At 47.6% G+C, this 23,747-nt stretch overlaps 2 protein-coding genes across 3 annotated transcripts in view; one reads left to right on the forward strand and one right to left on the reverse strand.

The window, feature by feature from the left end:
* DNAJC17 (DnaJ heat shock protein family (Hsp40) member C17) overlaps positions 1-16,430 on the reverse strand; it is a 35,132-nt gene extending 18,702 nt beyond the window's left edge. For both annotated transcript variants that reach the window (XM_004421424.3, XM_087425280.1), the window contains exon 1: positions 16,316-16,430. In XM_004421424.3, coding sequence (XP_004421481.1) covers positions 16,316-16,393 — 78 coding nt within the window. In that variant the 5' untranslated portion in view covers positions 16,394-16,430. The remainder of the gene's footprint in view (positions 1-16,315) is intronic.
* Positions 16,431-16,474: 44 nt separating this feature from the next.
* Positions 16,475-23,503, forward strand: ZFYVE19 (zinc finger FYVE-type containing 19). The gene is made up of 11 exons (XM_004421426.3): positions 16,475-16,823; positions 18,098-18,219; positions 18,387-18,440; positions 19,065-19,183; positions 19,283-19,428; positions 19,795-19,903; positions 21,596-21,805; positions 22,226-22,305; positions 22,622-22,720; positions 22,848-22,975; positions 23,058-23,503. Exons 1-11 carry the CDS (start codon positions 16,770-16,772, stop codon positions 23,134-23,136), a joined length of 1,200 nt encoding a protein of 399 aa, XP_004421483.1. The 5' UTR covers positions 16,475-16,769; the 3' UTR covers positions 23,137-23,503.
* Positions 23,504-23,747: the final 244 nt, after the last annotated feature.

The following is a 23,747-nucleotide window of genomic DNA, read 5'->3' on the forward strand; positions in this document are numbered from 1 at the left end:
TTTTTACACACTAATAACAAACTATCCGAAAGAGAAATTAAGAAAACAATCCCATTTATCATTGCATCAAAAAGAATAAAATACCTAAGAATAAATTTAACCAAGGAGGTGAAAGACCTGTACACTGAAAACTATAAGACACTAATGAAAGAAACTGAAGACACAAATAAATGGAAAGATATTCCATGCCCATGGATTGGAAGAATTAATATTGTTAAAATGTCCTTACTACCCAAAGCAATATACAGATTTAATGCCATCTCTATCAAAATTCCAAAGGCATTTTTCACAGAAATAGAAAAAACAATGCTAAAATTTGCATGGAACCACAAAAGACTGAATAGTTAAAGCAATCCCGAGAAAGAAGAACAAAGCTAGAGGCATCACACGTCCTGATTTCAAACTACATTACAAAGCTATAGTAATCAAAACAGTATGGTATTAGCATCAAACAGACACACAGATCAATGGAACAGAACAGAGAGGCAAGGAATAAACCCACACATACATGGTCAGTTAATTTACAACAAAGGAGCCAAGAATATATAATGGGGAAAGGACAGTCTCTTCAATAAACGGTGTTGGGGAAATTGGATGGCACCATGCAAAAGAATGAAACTGGACCGCTATCTTACACCATACACAAAAATTAATGCAAAATGGGTTAAAGATTTGAACTTAAGACTTGAAACCATAAAACTCCTAGAAGGAAATACAGGCAGTAAGCTCCTTGACATCAGTCTTGGCGATGATTTTGTAGATTTGACACCAAAAGCAAAAATAAGCAAGTGGGACTATATCAAACTAAAAAGCTTCCGCACAGCAAAGAAAACCATCAAGAAGATGAAAAGGCAACCTACCAAATAGGAGAAAATATTTGCAAATCATCTATCTGATAAAGGGTTAATATCCAAAATGCATAAAGAACTCATACCACTCAACAGTAAAAAAAACAAACAATCTGATTAAAAAATTGGCAGAGGATCTGAATAGATATTTTTCCAAAGAAGACATACAGATGGCCAACAGGTACACGAAAAGATGTTCAACATCAGTAAGCATCAGGGAAATGCCAATCAAAACCACAATGAGATATCACCTCACACTTGTTAGAACGGCTATTATCAAAAAGACAAGAAATAACAAGTGTTGGCCAGGATGGGGAGAAAAGGGAACAACCCGGTTCGTTGTTGGTGGGAATGTAAACTGGTGCAGCCACTATGGAAAACAGTATGGAGGTTGCTCAAAAAATTAAAAATAGAATTACCATATGATCCAGCAATTCCACTTTTTGGTATTTATCCAAAGGAAATGAAAACACTAACTCAAAAAGATACATGCAGGGGCTGGCCCAGTGGCGTAGTGGTTGGGTTTGCGTGCTCTGCTTCGGCGGCCTGGGGTTCGAGGGTTCAGATCCCGGGTGTGGACCTGTGCACCGCTTATCCAGCCATGCTGTGGCAGGCGTCCCACATATAAAGTAGAGGAAGATAGGCACGGATGTTAGCTAAGGGCCAATCCTCCTCAGCAAAAAGAGGAAGATTGGCAACAGATGTTAGCTCAGGGCTAAATCTTCCTCATCAAAAACAAACAAAAAAAGGTATATGCACCCCCACGTTCACTGCAGCATTATTTACAATAGCCAAAACATGGAAGCAACCTAAGTGTCCATCAATGGATGAATGGATAAAGAATGGTATATATATACAATGGAATATTATCCAGCCATAAAAAAGAAGGAAATCTTGCCATTTGTGACAACATGGATGACCTTGAGGGCATTATGCTGAGTGAAATGAGTCAGAGAAAAACAAATACTGCATGATCTCACTTACATGTGGAATCTAAAAAAAACAACAACAAAAACTGAACTCATAAATACAGAGAACAGACTGGTGATTGCCAGGAGTGGGGGTGGGGGGTGGATGAAATAGGTGAAGGAGGTCAAAATGTACAAAATTTCAGTTATAAAATAAGTCATGGGGATGTAATGTATAGCAAGATGACTAAAGTTAATAATAAGTATTGTATATTTGAAAGTTGCTAAGACAGTAGATCTTAAAAGTTCTTATCACAAGAAAAAAAAATTTGTACTGTGTGGTGATGGATTTTAACTAGACTTATTGCAGTGATCATTTCACTATACACATATATCAAATCATTATGTTGTATAGCTGAAACTAATATAATGTTATATGTCAATTATATCTCAATAAAAAAACAGGGATGTTTAGCTTCTTTCTACTATTCTAAGCTAGGAGGCAGCATGGTTCACTGAAAGAAGGTTCTAGAGTCTAAGAGATGTGTTTTCAAATTTTGAATTTCCTCATACTACTAGCATGACCTCAGGCAAATTACCGAATTGCCCTCAATCACAAAGTGAAGGAAGTAACCCCTACACAGAGGGCTGTCGTGAGGATTAAAGAAAATAACCCATGTGAAGTACCTGACAAAAACTAGCACTCAACATAAGTTCCAAACCTCTCGCTTAGCCACTCCTGGGAGGGAGGTAAACTGTGACACTAGCCCAGTATACCAACTTGACAGGAACTCCAGGGACTGATGTGGGTCCACAGGGGGCCCAGGTCAGCCCAATTGGAATTCTTGAGGTGGACAGGGCTGGTTTCAAGTCTGCTGGGGGGCAATTCTAAAATTCTACCCTTGGTTAGCCCCAGGGGCTCTGAAATACTCTCATTCAAAGTGTGGAGGGCACAGGTAGGTAGCCTGAGATCTTCCAGGGCAGCTGTGAACCAAAACCCAGCTGGTCTAAGAACGCTGGTCAAGTGTGTCTGTCCTGATTAACTAGTTATCACTATCTTTAGCTGCTAAACCTGCCCTGGGCAGGGCCCATTCCTGGGTTTTAGCCTGGAAGGTCAGTTTTGACTTTAAACCAGTTGGCCTGAAGTTTGGTGTTTTGTGTTACAAACTGGATTCCCAGCTTTGCCCAGCCCTCCTGGAATGACTGCTGCCTGAAGAATTTCTCACCATGTAAACACAGCAGGCCACTGAAAAGCTTCCAGTGTCAATATTGTTTATTATGAAATAATTCTACCTTATTAGCAGCTCAAGAGGCTGGGTTCAGGGCAAAAAGATGCAACAGTATTTTTCTTAACTATGATCAAGTTGGGAAGGAAGAGGAACTTTCAGAACAAAGAAATTGAGAGGCACCATGTATAATGACATGGGATAAAGACAGGACTGTCTAATCCCAGGCATCAGGGTTGGCAGCTCCTCCAAGAAACTGAGTCTGCAGGGGCTGGGACCACTGAGGCAGGGTTGAAGCAGCCACAGGAAGTTGCCAAAGGCTCTTGGGTTGTCTTAACACTTGTAGCTTTCCTTCTTGACCTATAGGTTTCCCCTAACCGCCCTGGTCTCCTTAGCACTTGGAAACATTCATTTGCATCTCCTGAGACTTCACAGAGAGGAGCTAGGTGACAGTTGAGGGGCTTCCCACCCAATGCCCCCAGCCCAGACCATGGTTTCTCAGAAGACCAGGCTGTCTCCAAGGCCCAGCCCCACAACGACAAAGATCTCAGATCAACATACAACCCACGAGGACTTGAAACTCCCGTTTGCAGAAGTGTGGTCTTTCTCCTGACATCTTTCTAAAATGTTACTGCCTACCCTCTCCCCTTCTCCATCCTAGGACACTACTTGAGTTTAGTCTGTCTTCCAGGTCTCAAGATCATCATCCAGAACATAAACTACTGAACAGTACAACACATACAAGTGATACTGAGGGCTAAGAGTCAGGCTTTTCCTATGCTTCCTTAGGTGGCGATGATCTTAAATTCTACTTTTTATAGGTTTTTTATCTCTTCCCTAGTCAGCCCTTACTAGACTGTACCAGATTCCAGCATTTCCCTAGAAGTGCTTTCTAACCTGCTGTTTCTTTTCTGGTATGGCCTGGAAAAACAAACAAACTGCTTATAATGACACCTTAAATGAGAGCATACAGGTATTATGGGGGTTCCCCTTACAAATAAAGGGAACGTGCTTCAGGGGGCAAGGAGTTTTGCTTATCCCGAGGGCCCAGAACAGCACCAGTGCACAGCACCTGGCTCTTAGTAGGCACACAATAAAAACCTATTGAATGAAAGGGGCAAGCATTCATTTGTTCGAAACCTAAACATAGTAAGAAAGCCTCAACTATGTCAATTACTTCAGGTGCTCTGAGGAGTAGGAGGAAGTGGTGCTGTCTGGACGCTAGGAGACCTCACCACTATTTCACAATTTCCCCTTCTACCTGCTAACACCTCCTCTTGAGAAACCAAGTCTGGAGAAGGGAAGAAATCACTACCGCAGACCGCCAAGAAAACCACAGTGGGAACGATATGTTATTCCCCCAGAGCCCACATCACAGAGGGGAAGAATGAGTCATGAATTAGCAGCCACCCAGCCCGTCCCGGAGCCTCCATAACTGGTTCTGCCACTTGCAGCAACCTGAGCCCAGAGCAGGGAAGGGGGCTGGAAGCTGGGTCCCCACCATCTCCACTGGGTTTGGCACCAGGCACAGCAGGGCCTCTGACAATCCATCTGTCTCCAGTTTCACCTCTTGAGGGGAATGAACTCCTGAGTCACCCAAAAAAGCAAGGTGTTAAAGGGTCCAATAAATATAAAATAGCCATCATTAACTTAAAAGAAAGGTGCCCTACAAAGAAGACATCATTATTTTTTTTAAAAGGCTGCTGTCCTTTCTTTTTTTTTTTTTTTTAAAGATTTTATTTATTTTATTTTTCCCCCCAAAGCCCCAGTGGATAGTTGTATGTCGTAGCTGCACATCCTTCTAGTTGCTGTATGCGGGACTCGGCCTCAGGATGAACGGAGAAGTGGTGCCTCGATGCGCACCCGGGATCCGAACCCGGGCCACCAGCATCGCAGTGCGCGCACTTAACCACCAAGCCACAGGGCCGGCCCTGTCCTTTCTTATAATAAAACTTGGAGCCAGGTAAGTAAGTGGTACAAGTAATTAGGCCCAGTTCTCAAAAGCTAGACTCATAGGTCGGACTCGGTTACAGATGACACACAGGGAGGCCGCTCTATGTTACAAGAAGTACTGAATGCACAAACCATCCCAGTCAATCGGCTAGAAAGCCATTACCAGGCCCAGTTCCAGGAATGGAAACAGTCAGTAACCTCAGTGCAGGCAGTAATTTCTCCCCAAGCCTGAGGGAGGCAGACATCTCCCCATCCCCGCACTAGCCGAAACACCAGAGGTTATGTGACTGTCTGATGGTACAGGCAGGAAGTAGACCACAGAGCTCTGGGTACCTATCCAGAAGTCCCTCTGCTTGAAAGATTGGTCACTCTCCCTCCTTACAGCCTGTGGCCCACACTGCAAGAGCACTACAGAAAAATCCCCAAATACCTGGTGACTACAGAAACCATGGACTGCTCCTAAGGCTCAGAGCAACCAGGGCGCCCGCTGGTGGTACCGAGATGATTCTGGGAGAACTCGGGCCTCACACCAACATCTCCCTTAGTCTGCTAACCATGCCCATGGTCCAGACTCAGGACAGTGACCTGTGCAGCCTGGACCAACTGGGACCGTGCACAGGGCCTGGCCTGCTTCTCCCCAAACGTTGCCACTATGCGCCCTTTGGAATCTGGATACTCAGCCCACCCCTGAGGTCACTCGTCAGCTCCTCCCATCCCTTGGGCTCTCACCTCTGGGTCCCCCCACCTTTAGCTGACCTAATACTCACTCCTGGGCCTCAACCTCTGCTCTGCCCTCCTTCTTAGCCCACTTCCCCAAACCAGCTGCCCACCTGGAGCCCAGTCCACGGTCCTCCTCCTCCTCAGAGACCCCCTTCTCTCAGGCCCTGTCTCCTCCCTCCCACCCTGACCCTAAGCACCCCTATATCAGGCTCAGACTCCAAAATCTGTGCCCGCCTTCTTGTCTCAGGTTGGAGATGCTCACCCCTCAGATGTGTCAGATACCCTGGGTCTGGCCGCCCCTCACCTCTCCCCACTGCCTGCTGTTGCCATCAGCCCCTGGAGACCTGGGTTCCCAGCCCCAGAGCCACTCTCTCTGCCCAGTCTCTGCCGTCTCCCAAGGTGGAGAACTCCTTCTCTCTGGGCCCTGCTACTTCCTACATGTCATTCATTTCTTTTTTTCCCTTAATGCACTGATTTCCTTTATAAACAAATTTATATTAGTAAAAAGAAGTGAACTGATTTAAAGAAAAATAATAACAAATAAATAATAGTACTCAAGAACAGCAACAATAGAGAAAGCAGTTATGCAAACAGGGAATATTTTGAGTGCTGCCTCACTGCAATGGAAACTGCACTTCGGTAGTTTGAACGCAAATTTTAACGCACTTCCTCAAGCTGTCCAGATCAGCTTCATACCTGTCGGGTTTACCCGGGTCAGGCAGCTTTACTCACCGAGTCAAATCTCTATCTGTGTCACAGATGGAGCTGCGAGGCTCTCTGGGGCCTACAGACCTGTCTCTTGTCCTAATTCTCCTAAAGGATGGGTCATGGAAAAAATCTCTGAAAGAGGAATAGAAAATTCGGGTTCACACAGGCACTCTGCATTTTCCAGCCACCTTATGCTGGGCAAGTCAAGTAAACTCTTTCAGCCTTAGTTTTCTTATCTATAAATTGGAGCTAATAGTCCTTGCTTACCTCACAGGCTTGTTTTAAAGATCACATCAAATGAGGTAATTTATGTGAAAGCACTTTGGTGTCACATAAATGTGAGGTATGATTTTGAATGTTAATGAATAGCTTACGGCTTACAAACACAAATGAATCATTCCCTTTGACTTAACAGGCAGCCAAGGAACTTCAAAAATCCAGAGCTTCAGCCAGAAACCCAAACCCAGGAGTGAGTTAACCATCAGAGAGATACTTTTCTTTGGTGAGGAAGATCAGCCCTGAGCTAACCTCAGTTGCCAATCCTCTTCTTTTTCCTGAGGAAGATCTTCCTCACCAAAGATCAGAGGACTTTGAGGCCTGGCTCCAACCCAGCGCTGGTCAGGCCCTTGGTGAATGAACAACTGTTGACAAGTGAAACCAGGCTGAGTGCCCAACCTCGAGGCCTCAGCACCTGGTCTGGAGGTAAGAGGCTTTGGGAAAGGTTCCTGTTGGAGACAGTGGACTGAATCCACAGAATCAGGTCCAACCACTTGAGGGCCTAGAGGCCTAAAGACACCACATTTTTCAGATTCACTCCAGCCATATCCTCAACAAGCCCGAGGCAATGCCCCATTCCTTGTCATGCCAGGCACTTTTACTTCTACACCTTCATGCTCATGCCTTTCCTTCAAGCCCTTCTCTGTCCTCTGTCCTCAAAAACCTACTCTTCTTAAATCTCTAAGAAACAATGTTGGTACATCACCTTCTAGAGTATAACAGAAATATGTAGTTTAAATAAAGATAATAGCTAGCATAAAGGCAAAATAGCCTTTTCCTTAAAGCAATAAAAAAATATAACCTCCCTCCCTGAAAATGTCAATATTAAGTTTCCACGGTAGCTTTTCTGGTAAACAGACTTAAAATTTGAGTCTTGAAAGAGTTTATCAAAATGTACTTTCAAGCACCTGCCTTCACCAAGCGATACCTGCTAAGGTACAGCAAGTTATACCCTTCAAAAGGCTGCAAATGTGGAGCCGGCCGGTGGCGTAGTGGTTAAGTTCGCACGCTCTGCTTCGGTGGCCCAGAGTTTGCAGGTTCAGATCCCGGGTGCGGATCTGTGCACCGCTTATCAAGCCATACTGTGGCAGGTGTCCCACATAGAAAATAGAGGAAGATGAGCACGGATGTTAGCTCAGGGCCAATCTTCCTCAGGAAAAAGAAGAGGATTGGCAACTGAGGTTAGCTCAGGGCTGATCTTCCTCACCAAAGAAAAAAAAAAAAAGGCTGCAAATGAAAGGGGAAGCTGCGGAGAGAAAGACACGTGTTGGCTGCACAGGAGTGGAAAGAATATTAAACTGGGGCTCCAGTCTGGCCCAACCCTCACTCACTGAGTGATCTTGGGCAAGTTCCATAACCTCTCCGGACCTCCATCCTCCTGTCTATAAAATGAAGAAAGTAAATGACCACAAAGATCCCTTCTAACCCTGCTGCAATATATTCTTTTCTCCCCTCAAGGATTTGCACAAAAATACCTCCTCAGGGAAGTCTTCCCTGATCCTGCCAATCATATGAATCATGTCTTCCTCTTTATCCCTACAGCATTTTCCTCATATACTTTTTTTTTTTTAAAGATTTTTATTTATTTATTTTTTTCCCCCAAAGCCCCAGTAGATAGTTGTATGTCATAGTTGCACATCCTTCTAGTTGCTGTATGTGGGACACAGCCTCAGCATGGCCGGAGCCACTAAGCCACGGGGCCGGCCCTCCTCATATACTTTTATTGAGTCTTTTTCACTGTACCTCAGAATTCATTGTTCACTATACTGTGTGAGCTGCCAGAAAGCAGAAGTGATGTCTTAGCTCTAAAGTCCCATCACTCCCACCCAGTACCTTGTCTATGGTGATGAATTCCGTTCATTTGTAGGTTTGAACTAAACAGTGAAATCTGGTGATGCTCAGTTGTGTTCTACCTGATTCCCCACCTCCATTCTACCCTGACCACTGCCTCAGTCGAGAATTACCAGTGTCGTGTTAGGTAAATCAGCACGGGTCTGTCAGGACTGGAATGAGAGAGAAGGGGTCGGGGTGGAGAGAACCTCAGATGTGAGCTGTGGAGACCTGTATTTGACTTCAGCGCTCACATGTAAGGATGGTAGAGCGACAACGGTAACAGCAAGAGCTAACTGGTAGCGCGCACTCAATCTGTGCCAGGCGCCGTGCTAAGGGCTTTATATGGATCGAGCCCACAACAATGCCAACAAGGGGGGACTGCCAGCACTCCCATTTTGCAGACGGGGAAGCCAAGGCACACAGAGATTAAATATCTGCTCAAAGGTCACAAACTAGGTAAGTCATGGAGCCAGTCAGTATCCAGGGAGTCTGACTCCAAAGTCCACTTTCTTAACTATCACTGGGGACAAGCACAAAGGTGATTATAAAGGCGCATTTACAACATTGCTCAATGCTCTCTATTATGATTTCCATCCATTCTGAACACACAGTAGATGCGACAAGCAAGAATTCCTGGCCTTACTTGTTAAGATCAGTTATAAAAACCGTTATTTTCTGTACCACATTACACTCTCTAGGAAATCATCATCTGATTAGAAAGCATCAGCTTCTAGAATTATCAGCTTTAACGTCTGTATTTCAAAATGATGCGCCACAGGAGCAAGAGACAGAGAAGCTGGAAACAGAAAAACAGGGCGACCTCACAGAGACTGCTCTCTTCACTTCTGTATCTCTAGCACCAGGCTCTGAGGCTGGCACACGGCAGGCACTTAATAAAAGTTTGTAGAATCAAATGTTGTTTGTAGGAAATGTTTCTACCCTCCTCTAAACCACACATGGAGAAAGGGAAAGGGAACGAAAATTTGAATTTGTAGAACACTGTAAAGTTTGACTGAATAAAGATCCAGCATGTGCCTGCTCTGGGCAGGGCCCTGGGCACTGCGCACACAGCATGCTGCCTTAGAAAGCCAGGACGGGGGCTGCGCAGAGAGATAGGTGATCTCCTACCTAGCCGATGGGAGTATGAGTCGGTACCACCTTTCTGAAAGACAATTTTGAAAAAGCTTTTAAATATATTTACTTTTGGTCTAGTAATTTCGCTTTATCACAAAGTTTTCCTGCCTAAGAAAATAATAATGCATATTCATGCAATCATTCAACAAGGATTTATTGAGCACCTGTCAAGGGCTAGGCATTGTTCTAGGTGCTAGAGATAGCAGTGAAAAAACAGAGGAAGTCCCTTCCTTCCTGGATTTGTTACATTCTACTGGAGGAGACCAATGATAGGCAAATGGGTATGTAATAAAATGTGCAGTAGTGAGATGTACCACTTGGAAATATATAGCAGAGTAAGGGTGTGGGGGAAGCTAGTTTAAATAGGTGGTCAGGGAGAGCCTCGCTGAGGCGGTGATATCTGAATGGAAATCTGAATAAGGTATGGGAGTGCGATACACAACTGCCTGGAGAAAGATGGTCTAAGCAGAAGCATCAGCAAGTGGAAAAGCCCTGATGCAGGAATGTGTTGGGTCTGAAAAAATATCACTGGAGGTCCATTTCACACCCATGAGGATGGTTATTATCCAAAACACAGACAATGACAAGTGTTGGAGAGGATGCAGAGAAACTGGAACTCTTGTGCTGGTGGGAATGTGCAACGGTGCAGCTGCTGCGGAAGGCAGTATGGCAGTTCCTTAAAACATTAAACATAGAGTTACCATAGGATCCAGCAATTTCACTTCTGGTTATATACCCAAAAGAAGTGAAAGTAGGACTCAGATATTTGAATACTCGTGTTCACCGAGGCATTATTCACAATAGCCAAAAGGTGGGAAGAACCCAAATGTCCACAGACAGATGAACGGATAAACAAAATGTGGTATATATACATACAATGGAATATTATTCAGCCTTAAAAAGGAAGGAAATTCTCATATATGCTATAACATGGATAAACCTTGAAAACATTAAGTGAAATAAGCCAGACACAAAAGGACAAATATTTATGATATTTGTATGTTCACTTCTATGAGGTACATAGAATAGTCAATTTCATAGGGAAAAAAGTAGAATAGCAATTACCAGAGGCTGAGGGGAGAAGGGAATGGGGAGTTAATGTTTAATGGTATGGAATTTCAGTTTGGGATGATGAAAAAGTTCTGGAGATGGATAGTGGTGATGGTGGCACAACAATGTGAATGTACTTAATGACACTGAATTGTACACTCAAAAAGGGTTAAGACGGTAAATTTTATGTTGTGTATGTTTCACCACAATTAAAAAAAAATCCCAGGAGGACTGATGTGGCCGGAGCACACCGAGCACAGGGAGAACGGCAGGGAATGTGCAGGAGGGGCAACGAGGGCCCCATGGGCCAGGAAAGGGCTTGGGGTTTCATTCTAAGACTGATGAGAAGCCACTGGAGAGGTGGGAGCAGAAGTGAAACAATCTGATTTACAATCTAAAGGCTCACTCTGGCTGCTGCATGAAGAGGCTCAAGGGAGCAAGAACCGAACCAGGAAAAGGGTTAGAAGAGCACTGCAGTCACCCAGGTATTTCCTGAGGTTACCTCATAATCTCTTGAGGATTTGCAAATGGCATTAATCCACGACTTACTCTTCACCCTGGCAGGCCCTGGGGCCCTGCCCCGTCCCATGAATGTATGTGTGTGCATGCGTGCACAAGCATGTGCACATGAGCACGTAAGAATCTGGGGCTCACTGCTTCAGCTTCTAGCAGGAGACTGGATTCCCCGGAGCATGATACTCTCCCCAGGAGCACTTCCATACCAAATCCAGGTCCTCAACTCAAGGCTTTTACAAGCAAATGACACCTTCGCCTACCTATCTCCTCTAGGGCTGGAAGGGGAAGAAAAATGTCATCTTTGGGAATTGCTGACTCCCTAAATTTCCATGAATGGTGGTGTTTAGCCCAGTTCTGGGCCTCTGAGGTTTGTTGTGAGAGGAAAGCATTTGCAGAAGTGCTAGCTCCACGTACAGAAACGTGAAGTTGGACTTGTCCCTAATTCTAGCAGGCGTGGGCAAACTTTTTCCATAAAGGGCCAGACAGCAAAAATTTTAGGGGGCCACATACGGTCTTGGTCACACATTCTTCTTTGTTTTGGTTTGGTTGTTCGTTTGTTTTTATTGTAAAATATATTTAACATAAAAGAGATATAAAATTTACCATTTTAACTATTTTTGTGTGTGTGTGTGTGAGGAAGATCAGCCCTGAGCTAACATCCATGCTAATCCTCCTCTTTTCTGCTAAGACCGACTCTGAGCTAACATCTATTGCCAATCCTCCTCCTTTTTTTCCCCCAAAGCACCAGTAGATAGTTGTATGTCATAGTTGCACATACATCTAGTTGCTGTATGTGGGACGCCGCCTCAGCATGGCTGGACAAGCGGTGCATCGGTGTACACCCGGGATCCGAACCCGGGCCGCCAGCAGCGGAGCACTCGCACTTAACCACTAAGCTATGGGGCTGGCCCTCCAGAACTCTTTATCTTGTAAAACTGAAACTCTGTACCAATTAAACAACTCCTCATTCCACTCCCACTCTCCAGCCCCTGCCAACCACCATTCTGCTTTCTGTCTCTATGAATCTGACTACTTTAGGAACCTCATATAAGAGGAATCATACAATATTTGTCCTTTTGTGACTAGCTTATTTCACTTACCATATGTCTTCAAGTTTCATCCATGTTGTAACAGCATCAGAATCTCCTTCCTCTTTAAGGCTGAATAATATTCCATTGCATGTATATATCACATTTTCCTTATCCATTCATCTGTCGACGGTCACCTGAGTTGCTCCCACCTTTTGGCTATTGTGAATAATGCTACTATGAACAAAGATGTACAAATATCTGTTTGAGTCCCTGCTTTCACTTCTTTGGGGTATATACCCAGAAGTAAAATTGCTGAATCAGATGGTAATTCTATGTTTAATTTTTTGAGGAATCACCATACTGTTTTCCACAGTAGCTGCAGCACTAGTAATGCATAAGGGTTCCAATTTCTCCACATCCTCGCTAACACTTGCTACTTTCTGGGGTTTTCTTTTAATAGCCATCCTAGTGGGTGTGAAGTGGTATCTCACTATGGTTTTGATTTGCATTTCCCTAATGACTAGCGGTATTGAGCATCTTTTCATGTACTTATTGGCCATTTATATATCTTCTTTGGAGAAATGTCTGTTCAAGTCCTTTGCCCATTTTTAAATCAGGTTGTTTTTTTTGTTGTTGAGTGGTGGTTGTTTTTTTACAATCCTTGAAACATGTAATAACCATTCTTAGCTCCTGGGCCGTTAAAAAAACAGATATGAGCCATTTGACTCCTGAAGCCATAGTTTGCCCAACTTCCTCATTTTACCTTTGAGGAAAATCAGGCCCTGAGTGGGGCAGTGCCCCAGGTCTCCTGATTCTTAAGTCAAGTTGTCCCAGTGGTCTCTGTAGCCGCTACTTGATTCATTCAGCAGATATTTATGAGAGCCTACTCTGTGCCAGTCACCAAGGAGGGGGCTGCTACAGAAGTGAACGGACCAGATCTGCTCTTCAGGGCTCCCAGGTCTACTTCCCTTACAGAGGGGAGTAAGGCATGAGGCAAATAATCACACAAATGAATACATAACTGCAAACCAAAATAAGTGCTGGAAAGGAGAACTGGCTGCCATGAAATAGAATAATAGGCAAGACCTTTCTGAGGAAGTGCCATTTAAGCTAAGTTCTGAAGGAAAAGTAAAAGTAATCCAGATTAATGGAAGGGGAAGAAGAGCATTCTTGGCTGAGGAAAAAGCATGTATGAACGGGTAGGAAACTAGAGGAAACTCTACTGAGTATTTTATTAAAAGTGCAATAGAATTTTTTTTTTTTTGGTGAGGAAGATCAGCCCTGAGCTAACATCCATGCCAATCCTCCTCTTTTTTTGCTGAGGAAGACTGGCCCTGGGCTAACAGCCGTGCCCATCTTCCTCCACTTTTATACGGGACACCGCCACAGCATGGCCTGACAAGTGGTCGGTGCACGCCCGGGATCTGAACCCGGGCCGCCAGCAGCAGAGTGCAAGCACTTAACCGCTACACCACGGGGCCGGCATCGGCAATAGAATTTTAAGAGAGTACCAAGATCATTCCATTTTCTGTGAGAAGAGATTGGAGGAGCACAACAGATCAAAATAGAATAGATTGGAAGCAGGGAGACAAGCTGGCAGACTACTCTAACTGTTCAGATGGAAGTTGATGGGGGCTTGGGCTGGAGTGGTGGTGGTGGAGATGGAGATAAGTGAACAGGTTTGAAAATTATTAGGGAGGTTGACTCATTAGGACCTAGTGATGGACTAGAGGGCAGGAGTGAGGGGATAGGGAGGTGTCAGGAATGACTCCAGGTTCCTAGCTCAAGTGGATGGACACTGGTGCTGTTTACTGAGATGGAGAAGTCCAAGGAAGGAGGAGGTCTGGAGAGAGAATTTCCAGTTCAATTCTGGATATCGTAAGATTTAGACTCCTGTGAAGCATCTAAACAGAGACATCAAATAGGTAGATGGTTATACAGATTTGGGATTCAGAGAAGTGGTCTGAACGATGTTGGTGCTCATCACTACCACCGAGCTGTATGGTGCTGGACAGGGCCAGAGTGACACAGTGCGAGGAGCACTGACCTGGGCTGGGCATCAGGGGGTCTGAGTTCTAGTCCCAATTCTATCACTAACCACCCTCTCTGAGCTTCAGTTTTACCATCAGTAACACAGGAGGTTGGCCTAGAGCAGAGTTTCTTTAACTTTTTTTGGATAAGAATTACCTCCTCTCCTCAAAAATGAATACACAAAAAATGTATATATAAATATATATATATATATACGATTTCAGGGGTTTATTCAATTCTTGGCACCTTTCTTTGGACCCCAAATTAAGAACTCCTAGACTACATGATCAGACAACCAAAGTTTAGGAGGCTTTCCTTGTATATGCTTTAAATATCTGTTGGTCCTCCAGGTGGCCCTACAGAATATGACAAGGCCCCAACCTACTTTTCAAGGTTTATCTTCTTTTACTCTTTCTTTTTGGCCTATGCTCCACACAACCTGGACTGTACCCACTCTCCCCTTTCTCAGAATACACTTCCTCCATCTCCACACATCCAAACTCTGCCTATTCTTCAAGGCTTCAAATGCCTTCTCTATCTCCCCCACCCCTTCTCCCAAACTAGAAGCTACCTCAGCCTACTCTGAACATCCACAGCACTCTGTCTGTATTCCTCTTAAGGAACTGACCACACTCTCCCTAGTATTACAAAGTTGTGCTTCCCCTACTAAATGGAGCAGCACCTGTTACTCTTTGTAAAGAGCTTTCTCACATATCCCTCATCTCATCTGAGTGAAAACTGGATCCCAACCACACTGCCCTGCTTAGACCTTGGTCTCTTGCCTAGATAACAGTCCCACCTGATTCACTAGTGGTAGCTCCTCTATCCATCCTCCACTCGTATCCATTCTGCATACTGATGCTGAATATTTTCTCTAAAATCTCATTGTGTCACTTCTCTGATTAATATATACATCAAGGGCTCACAATTGCCTTTCTCAAGAGTTCTCACTTTCAGAGTTCCAACATACTTCACAATTACAACACATGTCCAAAGTAATTTCTCCTATTAATAAAGTACTAATTAAACAATTTACAAATGTAGAGCACTTAGAATAGTGCCCAGCACAGAGTAAGCATTATATAGGTGTTAGGCATTACTAATACTGAAATTTTAAGACTTCTAAGACAGGTGTAGCAGATGCTTTTGGTGCTCTGTACACATGCCCAGGGCCCACTTCTGATTGCAGCTGCAGCTGCAGCTGCAGACGACAGTTCTGAGCAGGCTGCCAGCACCCTCCTCAAGGGCCCTATGGGTCTCCCTGAGCTGCTGCTTCTCACAAGCTCACTCAACCCATGAACAGAGCAGCCTGGAAGTACAGGGGCATTCGTAGGCATGCATTTTAATCTGATGAATTATCTGCCTTCCCTTCCTACATCACTACAACTACCACTGTGATCCAGGAGAAGATAGAAATCTTAATTACAGCTTGATCAGTGTCCCACTCCCTGGCACATTTATCAACACCTTCCTGTGGAACTCCAAGTCATCTGCCTTACCCTTCTGATCCTCCTGCTTTTGGCCCACTAGCACATGTTGAGAAGGCAACACTTGAGCATCTGCTACTCGAAAAGAGTCAATGGGCTGGGGTGGATAAAACACAGAGACGGCAGAGTCATAGGTAACAATGCCAAGAAGGAGATGAAAAGGGAGTGGAGGACCCCTGAGACCTGGCCTTTCTTCTGCCCTAGGCTCTCAGCGGAGTTAAATCAGCCTGCAGGAGAGACGAATCAAGCACCCTGCAGCCACAGTCAAGACAGAAACGAAACAAGAGTCTGCCAGTGCGCAGGCGCAAGGAGGAGGCTAGCGTTCCTTCCCAGGCTCACCCCGCGGCCTCTCCTAGACAAGAGCCACAGGGACACCGCGGTACCTCAGCCAAGGAGCCTCCCTCCTGTGAGGCCCTCAGACCATCCAGAAAAGTTCTGCGGGCCCGCCTTCTGAGGCCCTCGGCCCACCCCTCGCTCCCCGCCTAGGGCCCGGCCGAACCTGGAAGGCGGGTGCCAGCCGCGGGCCAGGCGCCTAGACAGGAAGGGCCGCCAGGCCGCCGCTCGGAACCGGCCCTCCTCGCCAACCGTTCTCACCTCTTTGTCCGCCGCCTTCTCCTCAATACCTAGCAGCGCGTACAGGTCCATCTGTAACAGCTCCTTGGCCACCGCCATGGCTCCAACCCTGACTGAATTCGTACTACAACTCCCAAGAGTCTAAGCGTGCGTGGGGATTCCCGGGGACCGTCGGCCCCGTGCCGGCTAAATGACGCTTAGCCCCCTGGGAAATGTCGTGTTCTGGGTCAGGCTTGACTGCGTCTGAGGGAAGCGGGTAGTCATGAATGAACTACGACTCCCAGCAGCCCCCACGCCGCGTTGCCGCTCTCCAGCTGGGGTGGCGGGTCGCCATTCCCCTGCCAGAGGCCGTAGCTGGCGCGCGCGAGTGGGTGTGAGGGGCAGGGGCGGGGCTCGGCGAAGGTCCAAGGGGCTCTGGACCCGGTGAGTGCGATCTCAATACTGCCGATCCTGCCGCGCCGCGCCAGGAACCAGGATGGAGAGTAGGTGCTATGGCTGCGCTGTCAAGTTCACCCTCTTCAAGAAGGAGGCGAGTCTTCTCTCCTCGGGGGCTAGAGGGCTAGGGAGGAGCGGAGTGAAGGGAAAAGCATAGGACTTGCATTCTGTAGACTTGGTTTTACGCCCCTTTCCAGCTGTGTGGTTTTGATGAAGTCACTGAGCCTCTGTTTCCATTTCTGTAAAATGGTGCTAACACTCTCTCGCTTTAGGAGTTGGTGTGAGGGTCCAGTGAGGTGCTGGAGGTAAAAGTTCCCTATAAATTGTAAAGTGTGCTCCTGTCGTTTTTGGAAAGCTAGGCTTTTCTATCTGCGAAGTGGAGGATCCGGCTGTTTCTTTACTTCCACCCTGCTCCTCCGCAGCCCTATCTTAGTTCATACCCTGTGACCACTCTCCATCATGCCATGCCTGTACTCTGCTCTGAAACCTTCACCATCATGCAGCCTGCCCTTACCAGGTTTCTTGAGTTAGGTTACCAACTGCCTTCCTCCTGCCCTCAGGGCACCATGGCAAAGTCTCTTTTGTCCTCAGCATAGACCCCCCCAAGTCCCCGTGGTAAACTGCAGGCTTTCTCTGCCTCAGTTGTGACCAAGAGATAGGCACCAAATAGAATGAATGAATAGCAGGTTGGGAGGCAGATCCGTGTGGCATTTAGAAACCTGAGTTTTGGAGTCAAGGTGGTCAGGGTTCAAATTTGAGCTCTGCTGTCTTATTCACCAAATGACCTTGGTTTGGGCAAGTCATATAACCTCTTTTTAGACTCCATCTAAAATAGGAATAATAATGGTGGTCATCAGGATTAAGTAAAATAGCGTGTGTAAATTGTGAGGATTAAGTCAGATGATGAATGTTAAGTACTGAGCTTAGTGCCTGGCACACAGTAAGTGCTTAATAAATGGAGGCTATTGTTACCATCTCATCCTGAGCCAAGCCTTCCTCCATCTCTGCTAGAGCAGAGAAGGCGTGGGCTCTGCACTCTATGATTCTCCTGTGTTGAAGAGTCAGTGACCCGAAGCATGGGGCTTTGCCTGTTTTTTTTCTACACCCCAGTGTCAGGAAATTGAAGACAGGGTAAAAAGCATGGGAATGAAGCTTTACTTGATTTGAATCAAGTAAAGACTGGAGATAGAGGAATCACTTTACCCTCCACCTCTGTCTCTCCCTAGGCCTTAGGGGCCCCTTCTCATCCTCTTCCCAGCACCTGGTCACAACTGCAGTGTCTTCTCTCTGTGTGTGCTTGGAGAGTCCCAGGGAGGAGCCTGTAGGGGTGGGTGAGAGGTAGATTCCCCTGCTTCGTGTTTCTTGTAGTATGGCTGTAAGAACTGTGGCCGGGCCTTCTGTTCTGGCTGCCTTAGCTTCAGTGCAGTGGTGCCTCGGGCTGGAAACACCCAACAGAAAGTCTGCAAGCAGTGCCACGAAGTCCTGACCAGGTGAGAAGCCAACATGGGCACAGACTCAGCCAAGCATGGCAGTGGGCTGCTGGCCAGCCTTTACAGCCTTGTGCTCTGTGGCTAGAGGTCAGCCCAGGAAGTGTTTGGGGTGGGGGACACTGGCTGGTGGATGGCAGGACTTCTGACACCAGACTTCTTCTCTATAGAGGATCTTCTCCTGGCAGTGCCTCCAAGTGGTCACCACCTCAGAACTATAAGAAGTAAGTGCTGAGGGGACAGAGACAAATGGGGATGGGGAAAGGACAAGGGAGCCATACGGTAGGACTCTCTTCCCAGCCTCTAGATCAAATGGGCACAGAGTCAGGAGAATTTCTGCCTCTCAGGCTCCTGAATGCCCCCTTGGACTCAGAAAGCAGCTCATCAGCCCTCTCCTCAGAAAAGGTTCTTTTTTTTTTTAATAATTTTATTTATTTATTTTTTTTTAATTTTTTCCCCCAAAGCCCCAGCAGATATTTGTATGTCATAGCTGCACATCCTTCTAGTTGCTGTATGTGGGACACGGCCTCAGCATGGCCAGAGAAGCGGTGCGTCAGTGCACGCCCGGGATCTGAACCGGGGCCGCCAGCAGCGGAGCGCACGCACTTAACCGCTAAGCCACAGGGCCGGCCTGGCAGAAAAGGTTCTTAGTAGACCTTGCCCTGTCAGCTGGACCCTCCAGCTGGTCAGCTGGGTTGGGCTGCAGGGCGACATGAGTGAAGACTAGAGAACATTGTCCATTGGAGGCTTCCCTAGATGCCTAGAAATGATTTGAGTGGGAAAGAGTGAGTGGGTGCCTTCACCCCTCCCTTCTGCCTTCTTCAAGAGCCTCTATCTCATCCTGCCAGGCGTGTGGCAGCCTTGGAAGCCAAGCAGAAGCCCAGCACTCCACGGAGCCGGGGATTGACCCAACAAGATGAAGTCATTGCTGAGCGCCTAGCACGGCTCCGCCAGGAGAACAAGCCCAGTGAGTGGTGGTAGGCAGGGTGGCCTAAAGGACACCATCCAGGGCTCCAGGGACTGGGATTTCTCTGGATCTTACAAGGTTCCCCCATGCCAATTGCAGAGTCAGTGCCCTCACTGGCAGAGATAGAAGCCAGGCTAGCCGCGCTGAGGGATGAACCCCGGGGTCCCATACCTTCCACCCAGGAAATGGAGGCACGGCTTGCTGCGTTGCAGGGCAGAGTTCCACCTTCTCAGACACCCCAGCTGGTGAGTGCTATGGCTTGGGAGGGAAGGGGGTCCTAGGACCCAGAAGAAGCCCAGATCCATGTATGCTTATGTACTTTGCAGGAGTTGGCAAAGCCTCCCACCCACGTGCCCCTCTCCTGATCCTCAGGCCTCCTGCCAGGCCAGAGAACGAGGAGCAAGCAGCAGGATTGGGTGGGGCAGGAAAGAGTGGCCCCTCGGTGCTGTTGGAGACTGCCAGACCTACTCAATCATGTGGGCCCTGGATTAGTCCACTTTCTCTGAGCTTTGAGATCTCCTCAACATCCACCCCTGACCTAGACTGCTCTGGGGCTTACAGTGTGGCTTCCCCCTACCCCACTCCCGACTGAGATTCCCTCTTCTGAACAGGCACATCAGCCACCAGACACCAGGACCCAGGACCAGCAGGCACAGGATCTGCTGACACAGCTGGCAGCTGAAGTGGCTATTGATAAGAGCTCGGAACAAGGAGGCCCAGGTAACCCCTCCACCTGGCTCGCCCAGGGACCTGCCCCACCTCTTTCCCCAGGTGGGAGAGGCTCTGCTGCCCACCCTCTGGGAGGTGCATATAAATCAGAGAACAATAAACATTATAAGAGCTACCATTTATTGAGTCTTTACTCTAACGGGAGCCAGTGTAAGCCTAGTGGATAAGTGTAGGCTCCAGAATCAGACAGTGATTCCCAGTTCCACCACTTATTAGCTGTGTGACCCTGGGCAAGTTACTTGACCTATCTAAGTCTCACTTTCCTCATCTGTAAAATGGAGATGTGTGTGGTAACACCCACCTCCTGGGGAAGTCCTGAGGAGTAAATGAGATAATTTAATAAGTGCTTAGGACCCTGCCTGGCTCACAGGACGTGCTCAGTGAATGTTCTCTGCATTGATGATGATGATAAGGAGGAGGAGACTATTTAAAATTAATTAAAATTAAATAAAATTTAAAAATCAGCTCCTCAGTGCTCAAGTGCTCAGTAGCCACATGTGGCTCATGGCTACCATCTCGGACAGCACAGATACAGACCACGATATGGAACGTTTCCATCATCATAAAAATTCTATCAGACAGTGCTGTTCAAAGGCTTCAGAGCAGTGGTTCTCAGCCAGGGATGATTTTCCCTCCAGGGCCCATTTGGCAATATCTGGAGACTTTGGTTGTCACAACTCAGATGGTACCGTTGGCATCTAGTGAGCAGAAGCCAGGGATGCTGCTAAACAATGCACAAGACAGGGCCAGCCCCGTGGCTTAGCGGTTAAGTGCTCACGCTCCGATGCTGGCGGCCCGGGTTCGGATCCCGGGTGCCCACCGACGCACCGCTTCTCTGGCCATGCTGAGGCCGCGTCCCACATACAGCAACTAGAAGGATGTGCAACTATGACATACAACTATCTACTGGGGCTTTGGGGGAAAAATAAATAAATAAATAAAATTAACAATGCACAAGACAGCCCCCCCGACAAAGAATTATCCTGTCCAAAATGTCAATAGAACCGAGATTGAGAAACCCTGCTTTAGAGACACAATCTCATTGAATATCCTCAGTAATCCAATGAGGTACCTACTATTATTATCCATATTTAATAAAATGATGAAACTGAGGCTTGGTGAGCTTAAGGAACTTAACCAAGGTCACACAGCTATTAAGCGCAGATCTGGGACTTAAAGCCAAAGCTATCTGATTTCAAATCTCTTGCTCTGAAACTCTGAGCTAAAGGGGACCATGTCAGAGCCACATCCACTCTGGTAAAATTCTTTCCGCCTAGTTGACATACAAGACCTCAGTTTCCCTCCTGTCTTCTCTCTGCTGCTCCCTGAAGATGCCTCCAACCTGTAAGGCAGAGAGACTGGCTGAACCTTGGCTTCCCCATATCCTGATCCTTTCAGGCAGTGATTCTCATACCATGGATGCCCACCCTAAGGGCAGCATGTTACAATATCAAGTGGGTGGAGATGGATGTGGTTGAAAAAAACATGTCTAAGATTACTAGATTTTTACATTCGGAAAAATGGAGGAAATGCTCATTTTCCTTATAATATAAACCACAGGAGCTAGTGCTGAACAAAAAGCTGATAATCTATGTTTTTTTAAAAAAGTTGAGAAATGGGCTCAGTGGTTTCTGATGAGTGGCTGGAATGTCTCTGCTTCCCTGACTGCATTGCTTCTTCCAGCTGCCTTGATCCAGAACGACCTCAACCAGGGTGGCCCAGGGGACCAGAGCACTAATTCTAAGAGGCAGACCACCTGGTCCTTGGAGGAGGAGAAGAGCAGGCTGCTGGCTGAGGCAGCAGTCGAGCTGCGCCAGGAAAACACGAGGCAGGAGCGAATACTGGCCCTTGCCAAGCGCCTGGCCGTGCTGCAGGGACAGGACCCTGATAAAGGTAGAGGCTGGGGAGCAGCCCCCCACTACCATTCCCACTCCCAGGCCAAGCTCTGCAAAATGGCTGCACTCCCTGCTAGGCTGAGTCAGGTGCCTAGGTCGCTGTGCCCAGGGGTCCATCGAGCTCTGCCCAGAGTCACTAGGAAGGTACTCGGGCAAAGCAATGGATGAAGAATAAGTGGCAGCCATCAGGAGACAGGGGACCCTCAGTCCCTTCAGGTGCAGGGCCTTCTGTTCCTGCCCCCCAGCCCTGCAGAGTGGGACACAGAGGGGCAGGGTCTGATCAGAGTGGCTGCAGAGCTGCTCAGCTCTGGAAAAAGTGCCACTGGAAACCCATCCAGTTCTGGGGGCAAGAGTACAGCTGCTCAGGTGAACTCTCTCAGCCTCACTCCTCCCCTGCTCCCATCTCTCCCTCTCCAAGTGACCCTTCAGGACTACCGCCTCCCAGACAGTGATGACGACGAGGATGAGGAGACAGCCATCCAGAGAGTCCTGCAGCAGGTGGGGCCTACCTCACCCACCAACTACCCCTGGTCCTGTCTGCCTCACTGCCCCACCACCCACCTGGCCCCGTTCATCTTGCCTCTGCTCTGAGGCCAGATGGCCGGTCACTGTGTAGCTCCTGTTCTAGCTGGGCCCTACCGTCCCTGTGACCCAGACCTGCCCCTTGGCCCATTGAGATCAGGTATCAGCACTCACAGGCAACAGATAAAGGAAGATGGGTTGAGAAGCTAAGGCCACAGAGCAAATAAATACGGGAGATGGCGCTGGGCCTGGGCCTGGAGCAGGGAGCTGTACCTCTTCGCCCTCTCCACAGCTCACTGAAGAAGCTGCCCTGGATGAGGCAAGTGGCTTTAACATTCCTGCGGAGCCAACTCTTCGACCCCGGGCCCCATCCCACAGGGCAGAGCCTGAGGTGAGAAAAGCCCCAGACACAGACCCCCAGGCCGCCACCACAGCCTGCCTGGCCGGCTCTTCCTGCAGCAGCCCTCCCCTACCCCATTGGGTACCTTACTCTCCCCATGCCTTTCTGGTCCCTGAAGGCCCAGGCCATGGCCCCCAGGCCTGAAGCTGAGGAAGAGGAGCTCCCCTGGTGCTGCATCTGCAATGAGGACGCCACCCTGCGCTGTGCTGGCTGCAACGGAGACCTCTACTGTGCCCGCTGCTTCCGGTAGGTGCAGGTAGAATGTTCTGTGAGACTGAGAGGGTTCCAGGGCTGCCTGTGATTCCTGACCTGTATCTGTGCTCCACAGGGAAGGCCATGACGCCTTTGAACTTAAAGAGCACCAGACATCTGCCTACCGCCCCCTGCATGCAGACCCAGAGCACTGAGGAAACCCTAGTCGTCGTGGGAAGGCAATCCTACAGGCATTTGCACAGGCTGGGGTGCCCACTCTGGGCCCAGCTTCAGGGCATCTGATGGGAGAGCATGTCAGGCTAGACTGCTCATGGATGCCTCCTTTCCTGAGTCGTGGTGTCCCTGGAAGGAGGAAAGATTCTCCATTCGAGATGATGACTGGAGGAGCCAGAGGGAAGGCAGAAGTCGGGAGCCCTCCAGCAGTGAAACCTGGACTGGGAGGGAGAGGCAGGATGGAGAAAGACCAGACTGAATCTAAGTATGAGCCTTGAAACCTGCTCAAGGGCCCAGGGCCCTCCCCTGACACTTAGTGGATCTAATAAAGTGTGTTGATTCCTTGGACCCAGCATCTCTTATCTCTAAAATCCTGTGGGCCCTTGAGAGGTGGCAAGAGCAGAGTAGGCCAGTCTTGGCGAGGAAAAACCAAGTGGGGTGAGGAAAAACGTTGAGCCATCCTGAGAGCTTCTCCAAGCAGGAACAGTCCCACCCATCCTGGTGGCCTCATATGCAGTAGGCATGAGTATTCATTAAACTGAACTGGACTGTGCTTCCTGCTCTGGGCAGCCCAGCTTAGCGCCCAGGCCCC

The sequence above is a fragment of the Ceratotherium simum genome, chromosome 3 (genome assembly GCF_057802395.1).
Source record: "Ceratotherium simum simum isolate JZ-2026a chromosome 3, ASM5780239v1, whole genome shotgun sequence".
NCBI classification, from domain to species: Eukaryota; Metazoa; Chordata; class Mammalia; order Perissodactyla; family Rhinocerotidae; genus Ceratotherium; species Ceratotherium simum.

Bases quoted from the DNA above. Each gene is read 5' to 3' on its own strand.
- ZFYVE19 (XM_004421426.3), top strand. From the start codon at position 16,770: ATGGAGAGTAGGTGCTATGGCTGCGCTGTCAAGTTCACCCTCTTCAAG. The intron at 18,220-18,386 runs GTGAGAAGCCAA...TCTTCTCTATAG, and splicing joins TGCCACGAAGTCCTGACCAG to AGGATCTTCTCCTGGCAGTG. The intron at 19,184-19,282 runs GTGAGTGGTGGT...TGCCAATTGCAG, and splicing joins CCGCCAGGAGAACAAGCCCA to AGTCAGTGCCCTCACTGGCA.